Consider the following 21717-nt stretch of genomic DNA (forward strand, 5'->3'; position numbering starts at 1 on the left):
CTGAGTTGTTTATTGTCTCATCTGACCAGGAATCTTTGGAAAAACTTTTGCTGGACTTGTGTGTTTATTTTTTTCCAATGTTGGAGGTATAAAGTTTCTAGAAAAAAAATACATCGTTCTGTTTATGACTCAAACATTGTTCCTTCTTTTGACCACTTAGTGGTTACAAAGTAACARACTTTATCAAGCCATAGCAAAAACATTCACAGCGAGTATCAAGTCTGTACATTTCTATGTGGCTTGAGCACTAAAATAACTCTGCCTTGAGGCCCCCCTGCTGTCTGAAATTAACGGCTTACATAGTATTTATTGTTGTAAGTTTCTACTTRGCGTGAGATAGAGGAATCAGGTGGGGGGATGGCATTGTTTAGTTTGGGAAGTATTCTGTTGGTTGCGTAGCAACAGGCTCCTGGAAACGGGAGTGGACGGTGTTGCCACTAGCAACCGTTGTTGCTCTGCAAACAATGTGGGCCGGTGCAAACACGAGCCAAGACTATGGGCTCCTGCTTTTAATTGAACATCTGTATGTGTTTTTCAGCAATTGAGCGCTGTTTCCGTTTGATATATCAGTGACACAGCTTTAGATTTTGCCTTTGCTGTTAACATGATGAACTGTGCAATTACTTAGACTTTTCTGCTTGTTATAAAGTCTCTTGTTCCAGTGCAGCTTGTGAAACTTGGGTATTTTTTTCAGTGGAGGAGCTGCTGTGATGCTGCTAAGTGCTCTTCGGGGATTTACTTGCATAAAATCAGGCTCAAAGACTTAACTTGAAAACAGACTTTTTGGATGGAGTTGTCTTTGTGTTGGACTCAGAAAGGACTGGCTCTCAACAGCAGACTTTCCTAAGTATTGGTTTTTGCAGCAGTGTAATGTGCCTCATGCTGTGTTCTACCTTTGTGCCTTTCTGAGCTGCTGGTGGGGAATTTGTGTGACTTTTAACCTTATCCAGACATGAAGCAGAAGGACTCCTCCAAGGCCCCATTATTTGTTCCTACTCCAACTCAATGATTTGGCACACGTCAGCCAACTTATTTAAAGTTTGACTTTACAGGATGAGAACATACAGGTCAGCAGCACCCAGTTCTAGTTTGTTCTGTACCATCGTGACACATTGCCACCCACTCTTTAATGACATAATTTGCCCCCTAGGGTGGTGTCACTTCCTCTGGTGAAAAAGACAAGTTASAGAGAAAAATTATAGGATTGCTGCCATGTATTTATAGCTTAGCTCACACTTTGGGTCCAAAACCCCAGACTTCAGAGTGATATTTGAAAGTTGCAGGAGCCTTTTAAATGTACACTTGTTTATGTTTGTCTCAGGCATATGAGTTAGGAATGAAACTATTTTGTAAAATACCAGAACCCGTTTACAGGGATTGCTTTTGTTATCTGTTTTCTGGGAAACTTTTAAGATCCATCTATGGTATTTTAAATATTAGGAACGTTTACATTTCAACACAGGTCTTATTGACTCAGTGTTAGTCATTTAGACAGATCATTATCTTTGTGACATCACATTTAATATGTCACTGATGGCACAATAGTGTCCCAAGAAAACCACATTATTAAAAGTAATTGCTCTCTAGAACTGAGGAAAGTTACATTTCCTATCTAAAGGTACTGATTTTTATACTCTACTGTTTGCAAAATTCACCAGTAAATCAATATGCATCGATCAAACAGTTTTGTGACTGATTTATAATCACCAATTCTGTATAACTCTGACCTTTTGCATGTTTGAGCTTTGACACAGATGACACAAAGCAGTTCCACTAGATTCTACTGTTGTATCAAAACCAAAACAAAATGATTGCCTATACAAGTTGATCATTATTATTTCTCCTTTATTTCTTCCTTTAAGATTTTCAGGCGTTGGTTGCTTTTATTTATTCCCCACTTAGTTGACGAGGAATGAGGTAGAAGGAAAAAGGTGAAGACGTGCAGTAAATCCCCCGGGGTGTGGAGTTGAACTCTAGAAAGCTGTGCTGAGGACTGTAACCTCTAAAAGAGGCATCTGCTCTACCAGCTGACCCACGCTGTGACTCCTGAGTTGACATTTTAAGTTGTCTATATCATGTTATGCTATTGCTTGTTATTATTGGGACGGTTAGCATTATTAACTGCTACTCTTTGTGTTTTCCCTAAGGCGAATGAAGAGTCATACCTTAGATGTGAAACTTGCAAAAGATTGCTAACTGCTGCTGTTTCCCTCCCAATGTGACTTCTTTCTAGAAATTTATAAACCTTTTTTGAATTCTGTGACACAATTTTTGAAAGCCTCRTTGACTTTTTGTCTCATGAAAGAAAGGCTAACTCAGCCCTCTTCACTCAGAAATGACTTCCACACTGAAAAGTGTTATCTGTGGCCTTTTAGYGCCTCAGAACTATGAGTTTACTAAACAGAAAAAATATCTTTTGGGTTTCTTTCTGATTAGACTGTATTTAATTTAATCCAATCCATATAATATGACTTTTACCTTATCTTGAGATGATAATTTGAATTGATACATTATTATTACACAGAATCTCTTTCAGCTAAGTTGGTTCTGACTAAAATGACTAAACTTAGGTTTAGTTTTGTCTAAAGCAAACTATTCAATAAAGAWCCTATATAAAAAGTGCTAGTCCTTAAGTTGTATCATGATGCAGTGTTAAGCTGGTKATCTGAAATTCATACGTCTCATAGTGAACAGTGCCAGTAGCTTGTGTGAATGAATGATGACCATATTTTCATGAAATGATCCACCCAAGCAGATGTTTTTCTGTGTGAGCTCAGCATTTTTGTTCAGAGCTGTTYGTATTTATTTCCACTTCCTTTTTGTAACCATGATTTTGTAGTTCTAAGCAGTTTTTTTTTTTAAATTTGAAGAGAATGGTTTGGGTTGTTTTATTCGTCTCACAGCTTATGGATCCTGCCGACTAACTTTGGTTTATTATTTGAAGTTGAAAGTCTTATCAAATAGTCTCTCTAAGCTGATCTAAAATATAACAAACACATACAAGCTTTTCAGGGTTTCATCCAGTGAATTATAAGCCTGGCGGGCTACCAYGCTTTACTTGCCACCCCCACCAGGCTAAGTATCATTTGTTTATTTTAAATCATTTGTTTATTTACTGGCTGGTGTTCTTTATACACAAGCCAGTAACAGTAAAGATGGATTAAGTTAGGTTTATAAATGACAAATTGAACTAGGTGCAAGGGAGTGCACACCAATTGTGCTGCCTTGTACCTACCCATTGGCCTCACATGTTATTTCCAAATTATGATACCTGCTTGGGCATGTCCATATATTTGTAATTTTTAACATTTACCAACACRTAAACACGGTTTCCTGGGGGAAGTCTTGTGTTTTATTGTTAGTAGCATTGAACTAGACTTCCTTAGGCTTTTTTAAATGGTGTTTTTGCTTTGTAAACATTTTGAGTCCTCATTCCATATTTATTGTGTTTACAAAATGCATAATGGACAAAAAGTTCCTTGTCAAATCATTTAAAATTGGCTCTTTACTCTCTTGTTTATGTGTTGGCTCAGCTATGATTGAAGTGGTGCTTGTCAGCGATGGTTTACTGGAAACTGAAATAACAAAGTTACGCGAGCTGACTGACGAGGCTAATAATCATAGGATGACGAGATCAGGCTGTCTCTTGTAACTTTTCAATGATTTTTAATCTTCCGCTGGTCTGCTAACTATCCAGGATTTCTGCCGTAAGCTACATCTTGCTCATCAGTTGAGCCCACTCCCCCAGCTGTGCTGCCGTATCTCTCACCCTTATTGCTGTTCTCCTCCCCCTTTCCCTCTTTGTGGTCACACTCAAGAGTTCCTGTGGAAGAGCTTTATAAAAGAGGGATGAGAATGGGGAGCGAACACAGAGGGGTGGGGGGTTGACTCATGGTGGTCGTCATGGAGTCCTCACCATAGCAACCGACAAGCGTTTACAAAGCATTGAGGAATTTCCTCATATCAGCTGGATTATTGGAGCCCATGGAGACGTCTCTCATTTAAAACTCATGCTGGGTATCGTCAGGACCTTAGCAGGGGCTGAAACCCCACTGCCGTTTTCATCTTTYCCCCCCCCTTTTTTTTTTTYSGRAARKWRGGRAMYTKKKKTTTTTTTTTTCTTTGCTCTCTTCCCCTTTGCAGTACCATTCTTGTGCATGCCTTACCCCAGCTCTTTCTCTCTGTGTCTTTGATTTTTAAAGAGCCTTTGTGTCACTCCATTTTTAGCTCCCCTTTGCTATGCTGCACACACTGTGACCCAGTGGAAAGCAAAGTGGTGGCAGTGGGTTCGGCCTGCAGGAAATGGTGCAGTACTGTTGGTAATTTTAGCTCCTCTGCTGTAACTTTCCCACATGATTCTGTTCTGATGGTAGATAGTGAGGAGTACTGTTGGGACCTCCTATTTTTGGCATTGATTAAAACGAAACGATATCCAGTGGGTCACTGAAAGTTTTGGTGACACAGCTTAACTTGGTACAGCCAAAAGACTCTGCCAAGTCTTTTGAACGATGATTATTTTACTTGACTGTTTTTAGCAACTCAGTTAGCACAAGTAGCATAAATAAAACAATAGCCACTGTTTGTTTCTTAGTGAATATAGATTCTCATGTTAACGCTGAAATGTTCAAAAGGTTGCTAACATTTCCAATCCCCTCATTTCCCAAGACTTAAAAGGTTTAAACCAATCACCTGTGCGGTTCTCAAGTTGGCCTTCCTGTTAGCAGCCAAAAGTCTCTCTCTTATGGCTGGAATCAACCACAGGCATGTCTTGACATGTCATAGGAAATACATTTTCCCTTTTAAACTGCTTGTTGCATCTCTGCGCTTCCCCCTTTGCTGTCAACTTACTGACTTTGTTGTTGTATTTACATTATTCAGACCCCCCTTGTTATTCTGTGATCAAAAAAGACTGAAAATGAATCTGGTGGCTTTTTTATTATGCTTTGGAGAATTTTGGAGACAGCAAAAGTCTGAACAAAACCACCTAAACCACAGTCAAGAAAACTGAAACAACAAAAATCCATAAATAAAAAAACCTAAGCAACTTCTAGTATCCCGCTTGTGGGTCTCTTTTGCTGATACCAGAGTAAAGGAGTTTTTTTTTTTTTTTTTTGTACGTGTTATTTCTTTCTTTAATAACTTCTGGTGACTTTTAGTCAATAGCTACTTTATTTTCTAAAAAAAAAAAAAATGCAACAAAGAGTATCTGGTATGTTCACTGACTGCAAAAAAGATTGGATTTTTCATTTTCTGACTGACCAGCCAGTGATCAGGACAGATCAAACTAAGCATCGTCCAATTCTTGATGCAATTCTTATTTTAAAGGTTTCATTGGCTCTAGTGACCTTTACTTGATGGCGGTCAGACAGGAAAGTGGGTAATGAGAGATTGGGAAGAAATGTGGCAAAGATCAACAGGCTGGGACTCAAAGCTGTGACAGCCGCGTTGAGGACTAAGGCCTTTCTACATGTGTTGTGCTTCTAGTTTTAAATCTTAATATTACCTCTGAATGTTCTGTGAAATTTTTGTTCCAGATTAGTGCATTATCCCATATTTATTTTCTCTCTATGAATTCCAGCATGCAGAACTCAGAAGCAGCGTCAGACCCCCCCACTGGTGTGGCAACACTACGGACATCATCATCAGCCCAGGCTCCTGTGGTACAGCCTGTCCCAGCCTCCCAGCAGGTAGGGACCCCGCCCATCAGCCCACCTGCTGTTTCTATAAGGACAGGAAAAAAGCCTTCTTCGATTGGACTTCCTAATCCTAGATAGGATAAAATGTCAGTCAGGAGCTTATTGTAAATATTTTGAATGATGTTAAAACTGAAAGCAGTAAATTCTGAATGCGCTAAAGATTAACTGTACAGGTAAAACCAGCAGAAATGGTGTTAGATTTATTTTTCATCAGGAATTTTAAGTTATACTATTTAAAGTTAATAACTGGTGTCTTTTTTTATCAATTGGTGACACAAATGAGCTGCTTGATGGCAGAAAATTGGACTGGATGCCACATAAAAAAAACCTACACCTCTCATCTCATTTGAATGTCTCTTGTTCCATTTCTCTGCCTTCGCTGCTTCTGTTTTTCAGTAAAATGTCGACATCTTTTCCGAAACAATGAAAAGTTTAACATGTAGTAATCAGTGTTTTCTTGATAAAGGTGTTTTCTTGTTGTGTAGACGTCTAGAGTGTTTGTGTGTGTATGTACATGCATACCTATGTAATTGAGTTGTGTCTCATATTCACACAGAGGGTGCTGGTTCAAGCCACAGGCTCAGCTCAGAAAGGAGGACAAGTATCAGTATCCAGGGTCCCCCAGCAGGTACACAGTACCGTGCATACCTGTACCGTGTTCTGAAAACAGTTGGACACCCCTTGACTTTTTACAGACTGCTTTAAAGATTTTCAAAAGTCTTTTTACCAGTTTAATTTAGCCAGAGAGATATAYGTTGTTTTCCTAAAACATGGTTATTTGGCTACAAATTTATTCATTTTCAAGTGAAAAACAGTTGCCCAAACCAACCTGACCCTTGAGTTTTATTAAACCAATCCATAGATGAATAAGTTTCTTCCTTTTGAGCCACTCAGAGTTGGACTTATCATGATTTGGACCATTATTTTGGAGTAAATCATTTTCAGTGCTCTGTATATTCTCAAAGATATATTATTTATCTATTTGTGACACTTTCCATTCAGCAAAAATTATCTTAAATTTGATTTTTGGTAAGACTTAACTTACCAGCCTGTTCCTCTCCAACAAGCTGTGCATCTTTTCCTTTGTCTTAAAGATATGAAAAGTTTCATTCTGTGGCTGAGCTGTCAGATCACAAACACCCAAGTTAAAATGAGGCTGTTTTTGAACTGGCACCGCTTTCTTATTCCCAGTTTGATGGGAGGAAACACCCTCGTTAGGCTCCCTTCTTCCAACCCACTGAGGTYGATTTTGATGMTATACCTCACTTTGTTAGAAACATTTCTACTGGGAGACATGTTTTTGTAAAGGAACATCTGCAGGATTGTCTCCAGCTACCCCCTTTTCGTTTGAAACACATGCACATGTGTCATTAACATCAACATTCCCATACTAAAACTGTGGAAAATGGAAGTCCAGGCAGCAACACAAAAATATTTACAGCTAGATTAATGTTGAAAAAATTAAAAGTGCAATTAGAGCCAAAATTAGACTTATGTCTGGCAGATGTAAGTTTATTGTAATTGTTAATAACCAAATTTTTATTCTGACTGCAAATAATATGAAAATTGTGTAGTGGCCCAGCTAGATAGCAAACCTGGATTTGATGGATAATCTGTGTAAAGAGCTGAAGATTAGGGTTATGGTATGGAGGTTTTCCAAACGCAAAGACTTGGAGCTCATCACCAACAACAGATAAAATGGTAAAAATACACCAAAACCTAGTCAGCAATTCAAACAATGATTTGATTGCTGTAATGCCAGTAAAAAATATTCTTATTATTGAGATGGGTGTAAATGATTTGTGACATTGCATCCGTAAATGTAAACACAAGCTTTTTCTTTTTGAATTTGATGTTCGAGTAACTCTAGTGATAAATTTCTTTTCAGAAAAAAAAATTAAATCCGAATCTGCCAGGAGTATGAACAATTTTGGACTTAACTGTTAAATATGACTTGTGACATTATGATTTWTTTTTTTTTTGGTCTTCAACTCGTCTTAGTCTCAGTGCGCTGTGTCAACCTGCTGCAGAGTTTGAGTGGTATTCCTGAAGGCTTGAACCAAAACCCAACCGTTTGTTACGACTTTCTCTCCATTTTCATCCTTAAGTAGTTCCTACATGTCTAGTTGTGCATCTGCATCATTACAGTCTGTTGAAGTTCGGATGCATTTCATAACCAGTAGCAATTAATTTAGTTTCATTGTCCAATTCCAATTTTCTTCACATTTTTGTAGCATCCACATTATTGGCACCCCAGGTAAAGATGTTTTTGTTTTTTTTTTACTTCTGTACAACAATCTTGGAGAAAAATTAAGAAATGTGCAAGCCTTAGTTTGAATACATTTATGCAATTTGGAAGAAAAATCCCAGATAAATAAGTTATTCTATACAATTTTTATTTTTTTTATTTATTTATTTTTTTTCTTACAAAATCACCACAGCTGGTCTATGTTTTTATTTTGTRTTTTTCAGTTTTGCCACCAGGACAGAATTTTTCTTTTTATCACAATGTTGGGACACAGAAGAATATTTGACCGTTCTTCTTTTCATTATCTCTGTATGTTGTTCAGAGCTAGGGGTATTTTTTATGTCATAAATTCAGTTTTCCCTGCAGTTTTTCTGTACGATTTTGTTCTATAGACTCAGATGGGCATTGAAAACAGTTTCTTGTGAATGATTATTGTGTCAATGTAACCGGATGTTATGGATCATTACTGAGCTGAAAGACCCAGTTATGACCCATTTTCAGAAAGGCCCAAAGCCTCGGATGTTTTAGGCATGGCAGAACATCTGACATGCTTCCCAACTGCTGACATGTTTATAGATTATTAAGGAGACATGGTGACCCCTCAATATTTACTACAGACCTCTAATGGTAAGCTTTGGAGATTGTTTCTAATCCGCTACTCTCTGTATGTGATGGCAGGATGGATCTCTGTCCAGCACTGTTTTTCAAAGTTTCAGTTGTCTTAATAATAATTTCTCTGATATTAAATATGTGAAAGTTTTGCTGAGCAGCCTTGTCCTTGTAGCCATTTCATGACTTGGTAATAATAATAATAATAATAATAATAATAATAATAATACACACATCTGCTTTTATTGAATCCCATGTTTTTTTTTCCATTTTGAAGAAGGGTTAAGCAAAATGGGGCTCTGTGTCAAATTAAATCTGTGTATATTCCAGGGAACCAGGAAGTTGTGGGTTAATAATCAAAGATTTTATTCCTATCAACTGTAGAAGCGATCAATTCAAAGTGTTCATTAGTTTGTAGACATATTCTTACAGCTGCATTTGAGATTTTTAGAAGAAAAACAGAAAAATGTGGGGTTTTTCCGTCCACTAAATAAATTGACTTGCATAAAAGGTTGGATTTTTCTTAATTTTTCATTTTTAGATTGTTATGCTGCAGTAAAAAAAAWTTTTTTTACACACCTTTAGCTGGGGTTTTAATTGATGATTTAAGAACATTTTTTAATAGCTTGTGTTTTGGACAGATTGTGAATAAGCCAAGGGGTGGACTGGTTTTTCTTTTTTCTGCTATATTTGATTTAATCACCTAACTGCATTTTTTCCATTTCACAGCTGTTTTAACTCTGAACACGACTTTTTGTACYGTTTCTCTTTATACAAGCAGCAGGTGCAACATGTCTACCCAACTCAAGTACAATATGTAGGAGAAAGCGGAGAAGCAGTTTATACCAACGGAACTATGTAAGCTCAGTTCTTTAATTTCACTGGTTTTAAGTTGTTTTATTCCTGTGAAGGAAGTTTTACGTAATAAAAAAAAAAACACATGAAATTTGACAAAAACCTGCAGTTATTTTTTTCCAGATTCTGACACAGACTCACAGTTCACACCACAGTGATTACAATCTTCTTAAATTATGCAAGAGTGAGAGTGGTGTGTTGAAAACATGGTGACGGATAAGATTTCCCTCCCCACTTGTCTCCTCATGTTAACTGCATCACCAACTGTTTTTAAAGTGGCTCCAATCAAAGTGCCATTTAGGCTAATTAAAGCCCAGCTGTTTTTTCTTCTTCTCCGTTTTGCAGTTTTATTGTTTGTCGCTCCAATATGACCGAGTTTTGTGACGTAACTTAATCTGTTGTCCATGTCGACACAATTACATACCAGCAGCAAATCATTCCTGTGAGCTTAACAAGGGATACGCTGATCAAAATTTTGATTTTGAATTCTGATCTAGCTATTCAACACATCAATAATCCACTGCAGTTTAGGGCTGCAACTAACGATTAATCTAGTTATCAGTTATTCTATCTAGTATTGTGACAATTAATTGAATAATTGGATAGAAAAAATTGCCCATTCTGAATATTTTTTATTTAACCAATACAGTACTAGAGATGCAATGAAAACAAATAATTTGTTTTGGAAAATAAACTGACGTTAACGTAGCACTCCTTTAGCGAATGCTTGATCATTTGTTGCAAAAGATGCATCTACAGCTAAGAAACACTTATAATATTAACTTGTGAAAAATCCATCTCTTTCTGCTTGACTTAGCATCAATACTGTGTAGAGATAATCTGTTTACTTTACAATTTAGACAATTAATAATTTGATAAGGAAATATTTCCTTTAGTAGGATTTAAAYCAGGTGAAGCTAAAACAGCCACCTGAGGAGTTTTGGGTCGAACATTTTCACAGACAAAGAAGTTTTTGTTTTTTTAAATCATAAATGCAAAATGTAAATTTTTGTAAAGTTTTGGCTTACTAACTGCTCTGACWGTTGCTTTTTTGAAAAAATTGCCTTTTTTTTGAGTCTGTCTCTTCCAGTTTATGATTAATCGATTACTGAATTAGTTGACGATTACTCCAACAGTCAATTAATCACAATTATCCTGATTAATCATTTCAGTGAGTGTAACCCAGTAGTGGTATGATAAATTCACTGACTGAAAAATGATTAGAACATTTGAGTTTCCGATTAAACCAAAAATCAGCAGCTGATTTCTTGGTGCATCTCTGCTTTTATTGAACTTCTTCTGGAACAGGACAAAGCGAATTTATTGAAAATGTTTATGGTAAAACTCAGAATGCACCTGATGCTAACCGCAGCGATCTGTCTGCAGCCGAACGGCCTACTCCTACAACCCGGACTCCCAGCTGTACGGACAGGGCAGCGGGGGCGCCTACTTTGACTCTCAGGCTGGAGGAACCCACGTCACCACGGTGGTGTCCTCCGCCAGCAGTGGCGTGCCGCCTCACGGCATGGTGGGCATCGCCATGGACGTGGGCAGCAGCCACATCATTTCCAGTGGCAGCACCTACCTGCTGCACAGCGGCGGCATGGAGGGGAACCGCAACCACATCTCACACTCGTCTCGCTCCTCCTCAGCCATGGTGAGTTGGTCCTGAGGTAGAACCGGGAAAGTCAAAGTTTTCTGTGGATTCTGTTGGCTCGGYTGGCAGGACCCGTTTCCTGATTAACACTCCTTTATGCCAGCAGTCCACAACCTGATTTGAGTTGTTGTACCTGAATGACCACACACTGAGAGCAAAGTGGTGCTAGGCAGCTAGCTTGCAAAAGTGGGACTTTGCCTTAATTCAGGGCTGAATTGTTTTAAGGGTTTTCACGGGGCATTCGAGAGCCCCTGAAACAAAGAAACCCCTGGGGCTTCTTACCATTTGGCCCAGAGCCCGCTGGATCTCTCCTAAAGCCTTGGAACGCTGCCTGCTTCTTTTTCCTTCTCTTATGTCTAAAGTCTGGCATCAGTTTTGATTGATTTTCCTCCATAGATGTCTCCGCTTTAGTCATTCAGTTAAACATTTAATCACTCAAATAATTTAGTTTTTTTCTCTCTGAAGAAATTAATGTAGAGTTACTTTATGTTGTGCCTGATTTTGTCATAGTAGCTTCTAACGTATCTGCCTATTTTGGTTTTAAAAAGTTTTTTGAAGTTGAACCAACTCTGGGATGATTGACATTGTTGACCCAGGTCTTTATTTGACCTGTGACCCTGTTTGTTGTTCCTATTTGCATACTTTAGTGTGTCAGACCCTGAGCCGTCACTGAGCTGCTTAACCCTATGAGTCCCTTGATTTGCATGCTTTTGTCAGCCAATAATGGATTTGGCTGCAACACTGACTGATTTTAATGGAAATGCAGAGATCTGGCTGCTTGCTAACAGTCTTATTTCCCTTTTCTCTTCTCTTCTTCTTTTTCCCCAACATTATACCCCTGCAATCTTCCTGTTTTCTCTCTCTCTCTTTCTCTCTCTCTCTGTTCTGCCTCCTCCCTTTCTGTGTATCCTGTTTTTTTCTGTTTTGCATGCTTCTTTCTTCAGCTTGAAATGGCGATTGAAAACCTCCAAAAGTCTGAAGGAATTGCAAGTCACAAAAGCAGCCTGCTCAACAGCCATGTAAGTCAACCAGGAACTTTCTATGTAAAACAGAACAGAAAGTTATGGCTGAATCTGTGGACTCTGTGTTCTGCTTGTGTCTGCTCAGTGAATCACTGTTTGCTGCTGGCTTTCTTTCCCCTTCCCAAAATGATTTGATTTAGTTTCATTCTTGACCTAAACTCATGTGTGCTGTCACCTTTCCTTATATACAAATTTCAGATGATTGCTCTGATACTCTGCATGAACTAATGCTGATTATTTGTTTTTCCTGCCTTTTCACCAGCTAGCTTTCTTTTTGATTTTTTTATTGGAGGGAAAAAGTTAGTTGGACGAACCAAAAGATTTTTTTATCCTGTAGGTCAGTGACTCGATGCAATCGTTTCCTTGGATGGAAAACCTTTTACAAATTTGAATAATAATCTAAAATTGGCTCCTTGTGTATTGTAATGTGGTTCCAATTGATCTTGCATAGACAAACGGTAAATAATAAGTAAAAAAACTTGTCTACATTCTATAAACTTAGTGCTGTGTTTGGATAAAATATTAATGATTAGTTTTTCCGATGCTGTTTGCATGGTATCCCCGTAACAGTGTCAATAATTATATATTTTAGTTTTATTTATCCATAAATGGTGAAACAGAACAGCACAGAAAGATTAACATTGTGTTACAGAGGTAAAGTCTAAAGATAAATTTAAAAAAACTAAAAAACATAGCATCAAACACACTGCATGTTAAATGTAAAGCTCTTAAAACAAACTTCAAAATGTTCACGAATTATTGTGTTTTTTTTTGTTTTCTATAAGAATTATTTAAATTAATTTAATGACATATTGATTGCAAGAAGTCTGATAAAATTGCGGAGATAAATCTTCAATCTTTTGTTCTATGAGCCTTGAGTTTCTGTAGAAAAATGTTACAGTGGTCAAACATTTTTAACTGTTTTCATTGGCCTTTCTAAATTGCATATCAATGACAGATTCAGTGTCCAATTTTGTTTTCTCCAGCTACAAAATACTAAAGAACAAAGACAGCTATTCAGTTTTCTATTAGCAGCATAAAAAAAACTAGAGTTTTACTGAGAAATTGTTTTTAGTGGAGACGCTCCAACAAAACGCTTCTGTGGTGGAGGAGAGGAAAATATTTAAAAGACAGAAGAGGAAAAGTTGCAACACATCTTTACAGTTTGATTTCACATATTTGTCACATTTACAATTTATTTTATTATTGTCACATTTAATAATTTTACTGTTATTTTTTTGTCGCATTAACATTTTTTGTCTTCTTCCCACTACATTTTATGTATCATTGACTGTTTCATTTTTCACTTTTACGTTTTTGTTTTTAATTTGTCACGGAGTTTATTAATTTTTTTGTCACATCTACATTTAAAGGATTTTATTGCTGTGAATATTTAGGTCTTTGTTTAAGGGCTGTGGTTATAAAAATTAAATGCACATTGATTAACATTTCTGTAAATATGTTATAATAAACCAATATTTATTATATTGGCTCTTTTCATTTGTTGTCCCTGTACTACGACTGCCTACCTAAAAATACTTTAAAATACGTAACTAGACATACTTTGTCAATAAATGCAATCAGTGCAAACAGTAAAGGCAAAACGAAGGAAACTACAACACAATTTTTATAAAAAAGTGTAAGAAATCATTAAAACTAAATTACATATTTGAATTTAAATTGGTAGACATGTAATTTAAGGTCTTCCCTTTAACATTGAACTTCATGTGTCCAAATTGTGTGTTTAAAGTTCAGTTATTTTAACTCTAGTAGCAGTTTTCATTGCTCTGGTTATTTACAGCCGTAGCTCRGAGACAGACATGGTCACGGGTGGATGTTTAAAAATCAGAGGCTGTGTGATGTGCGTTATGTGGCGTTTGATATGATAAAAAGATCTGCGGCTCAGGTCCGTCTCCTGGGAACGCTCCGGGAGTGAATATATTCTCCTCCATGTTTGCAGCTTCAGTGGCTGCTGGACAACTACGAGACGGCGGAGGGAGTGAGCCTGCCCCGGTGTTCCCTCTACAACCATTACCTCAGGCACTGCCAGGAGCAGAAACTGGATCCGGTTAACGCAGCGTCCTTCGGGAAGCTCATCCGCTCCGTCTTTATGGGTCTAAGGACGCGGCGCCTCGGCACCAGGTAGGAGGACGCTGATAACAGTAATCGCATAACTTTTCAAGAAGTGATGAATATGATCATGCTTACATGTACTGGAGAGCGACTGGTGGAGAGTAATGATAGTAATTACTCTGATGGTAAGGCTTTTTCTCACTGCTTTCTGGCTCTTTTCTCTCCTTCAGAGGCAACTCCAAGTACCATTACTACGGCATCCGGGTGAAACCAGATTCTCCCCTGAACCGGCTGCAGGAGGACACCCAGTACATGGCGATGCGGCAGCAGCCTGTCCACCAGAAACAGAGGTCAGACTTTTAGCAACAGGTGGAAAAATACAGTTTCCAGGTCAACTTACATTTTGGTTTTTTTGTAATTTGTGATTAAATTGTTTCAGTATTTAGTCATTTTCTGTCCAAACCATTTCCATTTTGTTAAAATTTAAATTTTAGGTTTTGTTTGGTGATGTTTCATTTGGAGTATTATAGAGGTCTTATTGTAAGAACCTTCAACTGTTCCTGTAATCAGGTGTTTATAAATAACAAACCTTAGCAGTAACATGTAATTGAAGACAATAAATCAATTAATTGCACGATGAATTAAAACGAGCTCAGTAATTTTTATTTGAATGATTTGTTGTTTTCCTCTTTTTTTGGTTTTCTTTTTCTACTGAAAACTGGATGACAAAAGTCTTCAGTCTGGTGTTTTTTTCCTCAGCTATCTCTTTAGAAGGACGTTTTGTTTACAGAAACTTCATAGTTCATGTTTCTGCTGTTTTATTTATTTTGGATATTTAAGATATCTTCCAGGTCCAATGTGAAATATTCATTAGAATTTAAAACTTATTGAGCTTTGGGAATATTAATACGATTACCAATATATTACTTGAAAATTGTCTCAAAACAACTATATTTATCCAGCAAACTTTGCCAGAAGACAGTATAATTAAAGTATTTTTAAAGTTTTGTGTAGGGGTATCGGTGCCTTGTTTTGACTTGTAAAACTGAGTTCAGTTTTCTAAGAAACGTAACTTAGTCATCGTTAATTCATGCTTTAATAAGGAGGTGGTTGCTTTCTCCCAGAGGGCCTGACTGGGTTGGGCAGCTTTTTCCCCCCTCAGTGAATGAAAATGTTGTTTTAAAACGGCTTTTTGTGTTTACTCAGGTTATCTGTCCACTATTACAACTAACACGAATGTCTCACTCTCGTGTTTGTGCAGGTTTAAGCCTCTGCAGAAGGTGGATAGCATGTCTGACAGTCTGTGTGGAAGCTCTCAGCACTGCAGCAGCACCCAAGAGCAGTCGGTGGCCGCTCAAACCCAGCAGCACCAGCAGTACATCGGTAAACACACAAGCTGCCTTTATGTACCGTTTTTATACATTTTTTCCCCCCAGATTTGATATTTTTGAGTTGCACTTGAAGGTCTTCTTTTGGCACCATCACAACAGATTCCCATAGATTCTGTCTTTCCTGCCTGGAGATGTTGGGTTTATAGACGAACACTCATCCATGTCCATTTCCACAGACACGTCTCACTCCTTACCTCCGTTTCCTTCTCCGGACCTGGGCACGCAGCCTCTTCCTGAGCGCATCAGCATGACTGATATTAAGAAGTTGCAGACGCTCTACAGAAGCCACTGTGAGGTGAGACTCATCTCTGCACAATCATTTCTGCTTTATACCTGCATGCGCTTCTTAATAATCATTAATAGTTTTTTAATTGCGGTAATAGTTAAAAACTGGAATACTACATAGAATTATGACTCGCAGTGTTATGTACTTTGAAGGTTCTTATGTCTGTTTTTGCGTATGGTTGATTAAAACAAAAACTAAAAAGATGAACAACAGATTATTAGCTTAATTTGACAGTTACTGCAACTGCCAGACTGCTGTATCTAAGAATACTAGTGGAAAGTTAAGTGGAAAGAAAAAGTCTGCTAGAAAATGTAAACAGCCACCATGAGTGAGAGTAATGTGAAGCAAAGTGGAACGACTGATCACTTCCATTTAGGGCTGGGCGACTTGGACTTAAAGTTTTATCTTGATACTATTATGTTACTATTGTGATAACGATAAAAGCGACAATAGGGGACTATTTATCATTTTTTAGGCAACTGTCATGGCATGACTTTTAAAAAACATGCTCATTTGTTACAAGCTTCTTTAGAACACCAAAAAGAGGTGTCATTTATACCATTAGACGGCGCACAGTAACTTCATTTAATCATATTTTCAAATTAATAGATTTTTATTGGTACTTTTATTGAACAAACATTGGAGAAAATAATAAAACTAGAAATCACAACAATATTTTTCAACATCTTTAATTGGAATTTATCGTAGCAACAATAAATCTGAATTCTTATCATACTAATAAATATATCACAATAAATGCTGCATTCATTCATTAGTACTTTCATGTCTCTGTATCACTTTGTGTTTATATAAGCCTCACCTTTTGGATTTGAATTGGTGAAACACATGAGGTTTTTTGTAACGAGCTAATTTACTGATTTTATGTGTTGAGCTGAGGCTTACGTCTCTCCTGCTTCATCACATAGTGAGTGAATCCTGTGCTTTTGTTGGATGGTAATCAAAGCTGAATATCCCAAATACATTTACAATCGATGGTAATTTAAATTTCATACGAATGAAACCGCATTGAGTCTGTTTATGGAAACAGCTGAAATTCCTTCGTAATGTCCCAATGTTGGGAAAACGGGCCGCAGCCTGCAGGTGTCTTATTTCTAAACTGTAAATATTCTGGGTGAGGAAATCAGAGTTCTTGAGAAATGACGTTTCACAACCGTAGTTTACCCGCCGCAGTTCGGTTCAGTTCCCTGACAGAGAATCACGTGCGCAGCCTGAAGATGGAACCCAGATATGACAGCGGGAGAAACAACCCAAGAATTTGGGCCGTTGGATCCCGGAGAGAGGCAGCGATTAAAGCGACGAAGCTCGGGGTTTTATCATATTATCCCTGCCCTCCTCTTGTCCGGCTTCTCCACACACCGCCTTTGTTCCAGCCGTCTTTTCATCTCTGCACAGCTTTCAAGATATGCCAATTAACCTTTCAGCGTGCTGGGTGGACATCTCGGTGTCTTTGTGGCGGCCTCCCCTCGGGCCTTTGTGCCGCCGTGTCTGCGGACGGATGGACAGACTCCTGTCTTTGTCCACCGTCACATTTCTGCCACTCTTACCGCTCCCAGGGACTAATCTGTCTGCTTTGCGTAATCTTTAGACATCAAGAAACAAGTTGCTAGTATGAGGAATGCATTTCCTTAGAGCTTAGTCTTTTTTAATATTACTGAGCTAAAGTTTGAATTACAGCTTCATTTTCTTAAGCATTTTAAGTATAGGATTAATTAAAAAAAAAATCTATCATGTCCGTGTACAGTATATGGAGTCAGTACTGCATCAATGCAGCGTGGCATGGACATGATCAGCCTGTTTTAAGGAAGCCCAGTTTGCTCTATTATCTCATCTTCATTGTCTCTCATCTTCCTCTTGATGCTCCAGAGATTATTTTAGAAGTTTCACGTCAATCAGGCCCAGCAATACCAGGTGTTTCTTGCTGGAAGATAAAATCAGCTTCTCTATAAATAAAGATTGTCAGCAGAGGAGCACATGCAGTGCTTTATAACTGTCTGGCAGACAGCTGTGACCAACGCAGCCCAAATCATCACCGCCTCTTTGCTCTTCCTCCAAACTCTCTCATCTGAAAACTTCTCTGCAACAATTCTATCTCTCTTGCATTTTCTCTCCCATACTTTTTCCTTCCACTCAATTTTCCATTGATGTGCTTGTATGTAACAATCAACTTCTTTAGTGGGGGCTTTTTGAGGTCAGCAAGCCTTCCATTATTGTGTAGGCTCTAATATAATATTTCTACATTGAAAATATATATTTATATATTTTGATGCAACTTTATAAGAAACTGAATTTTGGTTTTCATTAGCCATAAGTTCTGCTGATGTCATCAAAATCAGAAGAAATAAATGCGTGAAAATTATCTCTGTTAAATTAATCTAAAGTTTTTAATGATTATAATTAAGACTCTCCCAATAAAAGCAATAAATCAATTAATCACATGACAAATTAAGATGATCTTAATAAATTCCATTCTGATTGTTTTGTGAAGTGCAGTTTTCTTCAGAGAGACTTTATAATTCATTTTATTTTTGGTTTCACTTATGTGTGGGTTTCATTTCCTCTTCATTTATTGTTTTTTGTTTGGTTATATTCCAGTTTCAGTGTGGAATATTCTGTACAAATTAAAGTTTTAGTCTTTCAGAGGGAGAACTTATTATCTCATTATCGTTATAATACTTGAAAATCATCTTAAAACAACATTATCATTTATCCCAATAATTTCTGGTACAAATTATAGTCTTTACCGTGTATACCGTACATAGGCCTAATCCTATGTATTGAGATGTACCTGTTTTTTGTTTTGATTTTTCCCTTCCTCTTCCTGTTGTCATGGTAACACAACAGTTTTTCCTGGCCGGGCTTGAAGCCATAGAAGTTTAGTGAAGCGTTTTGGTGTAAAAACACTCGTGTCTCAAACCTCAGCTTTGATTTCTGTGAAGGCAGAGGATCTCAGAGGTTTAGCTCCTCCGTCAGCGACTCTGTTTCTCCTCCACAGTCTTTCAGCTTGTTGTTGTCGGGTTGTTTTTCCTGCGTCGATAGAAAGCTGCGAGGCAGGACGAGMCGCGCGCGCGCGCTCTCTGTCTCTCTCGCTCGCTGGCTTTGGAGGAAGGCAGAATGTGCTCGTTTGGAGGGAATGGGGAATTCTTCCTTTTGTTTTGGAAGCTCTGTGTTTGACCTGTTGCTGGGGGCAACTGTAAACACGGTTGCCATGGTGACGGGCGGAGAGGAAGCAAAAACATATCATGTGATCGAGACTTACGCTGCCGTGTAACCGGATCCTGCTGCAAGCGTTCACCGTGCTGCCCTGAGGAAGAGGAGAAGAGGAGGAAGAGGAGGCTTGGCGTGTTCTGGGCACTTTAGTAACGCAGATAAAAACTAAATAAACAGATGATATCTGGGAGTTTTTCCCCCTGAAGGAGACTCATCTGGCCTGAGTACGTTATAAAGTTGTGATCTCTGTAGAATCAGGTTGTCACTCACGCTGCAGCTGCAGCAGCAGCAGCAGCAGTAGCAGCAGCTCACCTCTGCTGCCTTTACGTTCACCGACACGCTCACAACTCTGCCTCCATAACTCAAGCACAGGAAACAGGAAAGAAAGGTTCCAGGTGAGCTCAGGTCACTCAGAGCAGGAAGACGAATCTGTAAAGCTGCTTCACAAAAGCACTGAAACCAAATGGACTCTGTGGATGATTAATGTGCAGAGAGCTGGGTTTTTGTGGAACCAGGAGGACCCAGGTTGAGGCTGCCTGCCTGCCTGCCTGCCTGCCTGCCTGGAGAAACTTTGTTGTGTGTCTGGTTGCCATGGCTCAGCTCTGTGTGTTTTCTCCCCCCGCCTCCCCACTCCTTCCCTGCCTTCCCTCTCTCCTGCAGGCTACTTTGGATGTGGTGATGAATCTGCAGTTCCACTATGTGGAGAATTTCTGGCAGAACTTTTGGAATGCAGCAGCGCCATCTAGTGACGGCAGCACAACCATCCCCAGCAGGTCGGATCAGACGGAAACGGCTCTCTGTGGGTTTCAACCCACCCGAGTTCAGAGCAGCAGCATCACGTTGCTTTTGTTCCTCTGTGTTCTGTGCAGTGATGATGACCTGGAGCGAGTGATTCCCAGGGAGAAGCTGGTATCTCTGTGCAAATATGAACCGGTCCGGCTATGGATGAGGAGCTGCGACCACATCCTGTACCAGGCCCTGGTGGAGATCCTCATCCCCGACGTGCTGCGCCCCGTTCCCAGTCAGTGGCTTTTATCATCACATAGCAGAGAGGCTCTGATTAACCTTTGACCTGCTGGTAGAAATTGTTTTTTATCAGATTCTTTAGGACTATAATCAGCAGCTTTAAGTGATGCAGTGATGATGTCGCACTGTGTTTGTAAGGTTTCACTGTTTGAAAAGACAAAAAGGGCGGACATTTTAATTCATACTTAAATCAAATAAAATTGTATTTGTATGGCACGGTTCAACATCAAGACATTTATTTTCAAAGTGCTTTAGGTCATAAAAACACAAAAATACACAATCATAGAACACKGTCAATAATTGAAACATTTCATTTTGTTAAGTGTCATCATATTGTTGATTAATTTTTCATTGATTATGTTTCAATAGCAAATTTTTATTTTAAACTCCTTAGCATCTCCTAGGAGGGATTAGCGCTCCTAGATTAGAAAGCTTAACTACAATCTGGGTCATTCCTCACAGAAACCTCAGCTTAGCTCTGAAATTTCCAGAAGGCTGATAATATTTTCCAAATCCGGGACGTTCCCTGACCTCCATGTAGCTGTTCGCTCTTTCCCGTGATCACGATGTCCAAACGCTCGCTGAGCTTCAGCTCACAAGAACAGACACTGGAAGTCGATCTAACTGGACAAACGCACAATCAGGAAGCAGATTGTTTTATTTCAAATGCGTCCACGAAATCCTCCCATCTTACTGCACATATTGATGCTGTGATGATGAGTTTAGTTTGGCATTTTGCGATGTGACTCTGCGTTTGTTGGAGGCCGTCTCTGCAGCTGCTGTCACAGCCCCGGTCGGTAATCCAGGCCGCTCTGTTTCTTCAGGCACTCTCACTCAGGCCATCAGAAACTTCGCCAAGAGTCTGGAGGGCTGGCTGACGACCGCCATGACCAGCTTCCCACAAGAGATTGTTCGCACCAAGGTAAATCTCCAGAAAGACATTTTACGTTGATTATTAGGTAATTAGACCTGATATTAACTACAGCTGGGGCTGCAGCTAACGATTATTTTACTATTGATTATTCTGATGATTAATCAGTTGAAAGAAAACTGATACCTTCTTCAGATWTTTCATCTGACCACTTGAGCCTTTTTTTAATACAGAATTAGAAATGCATTAAAATTTGTAAACAAATAACTTAATTTCATTTTTAAATAACAAMATAAACGTATTGTACATAAAATGCGAGAACTTGGCATTCAGTTAGTGAACGCTGATCATTTGTTGCAAAAGAGTTTAAAAAATATATATTTATTTTATAGCTGATGTGTTGATTATTTTTTCATTTAACCAATTAATATTTGGATTAATAGAATTTTTTGTGCAGAATTTAAAGGAGGTGAATCTGAAGTTAATTCTGCGTATTACAGATTTACAGACCAAGGTTTTTTTTTTTTATCTTGAATGTGAAATGTTTGTTTTTCTCTCAGCAGATGTTCTTTCTTTGAGTCTCAATGATCGATTACTGAGTTTTGTTTCAGCAGCTGGTTCCTCATGTCTGAGTCGCTGCGTGTTTTCCTGTGCAGGTGGCCGTGGTCAGTGCGTTCGCTCAGACTCTGAGGCGTTACACCAGTCTGAACCACCTGGCCCAGGCGGCCCGCGCCGTCCTGCAGAACACCTCCCAG

General features: G+C 38.6%; 1 protein-coding gene across 1 annotated transcript in view; it reads left to right on the forward strand.

Annotated features, from left to right (window-relative positions):
- The window catches only part of rfx2 (regulatory factor X, 2 (influences HLA class II expression)), a gene marked incomplete at its 3' end in the record, with an annotated part of 29914 nt that extends 8197 nt beyond the window's left edge, over positions 1-21717 (forward strand). Inside the window, exons 2-14 of the mRNA XM_017306092.1 lie at positions 5579-5687; positions 6253-6324; positions 9335-9411; positions 10795-11065; positions 12010-12084; positions 14048-14229; positions 14391-14510; positions 15422-15543; positions 15728-15846; positions 19726-19838; positions 19935-20086; positions 20916-21013; positions 21619-21717. Of these exons, the coding sequence (XP_017161581.1) occupies positions 5579-5687; positions 6253-6324; positions 9335-9411; positions 10795-11065; positions 12010-12084; positions 14048-14229; positions 14391-14510; positions 15422-15543; positions 15728-15846; positions 19726-19838; positions 19935-20086; positions 20916-21013; positions 21619-21717 (1609 nt within the window). The remainder of the gene's footprint in view (positions 1-5578; positions 5688-6252; positions 6325-9334; positions 9412-10794; positions 11066-12009; positions 12085-14047; positions 14230-14390; positions 14511-15421; positions 15544-15727; positions 15847-19725; positions 19839-19934; positions 20087-20915; positions 21014-21618) is intronic.

Source organism: Poecilia reticulata, linkage group LG8 (genome assembly GCF_000633615.1).
Source record: "Poecilia reticulata strain Guanapo linkage group LG8, Guppy_female_1.0+MT, whole genome shotgun sequence".
Taxonomy (NCBI): domain Eukaryota; kingdom Metazoa; phylum Chordata; class Actinopteri; order Cyprinodontiformes; family Poeciliidae; genus Poecilia; species Poecilia reticulata.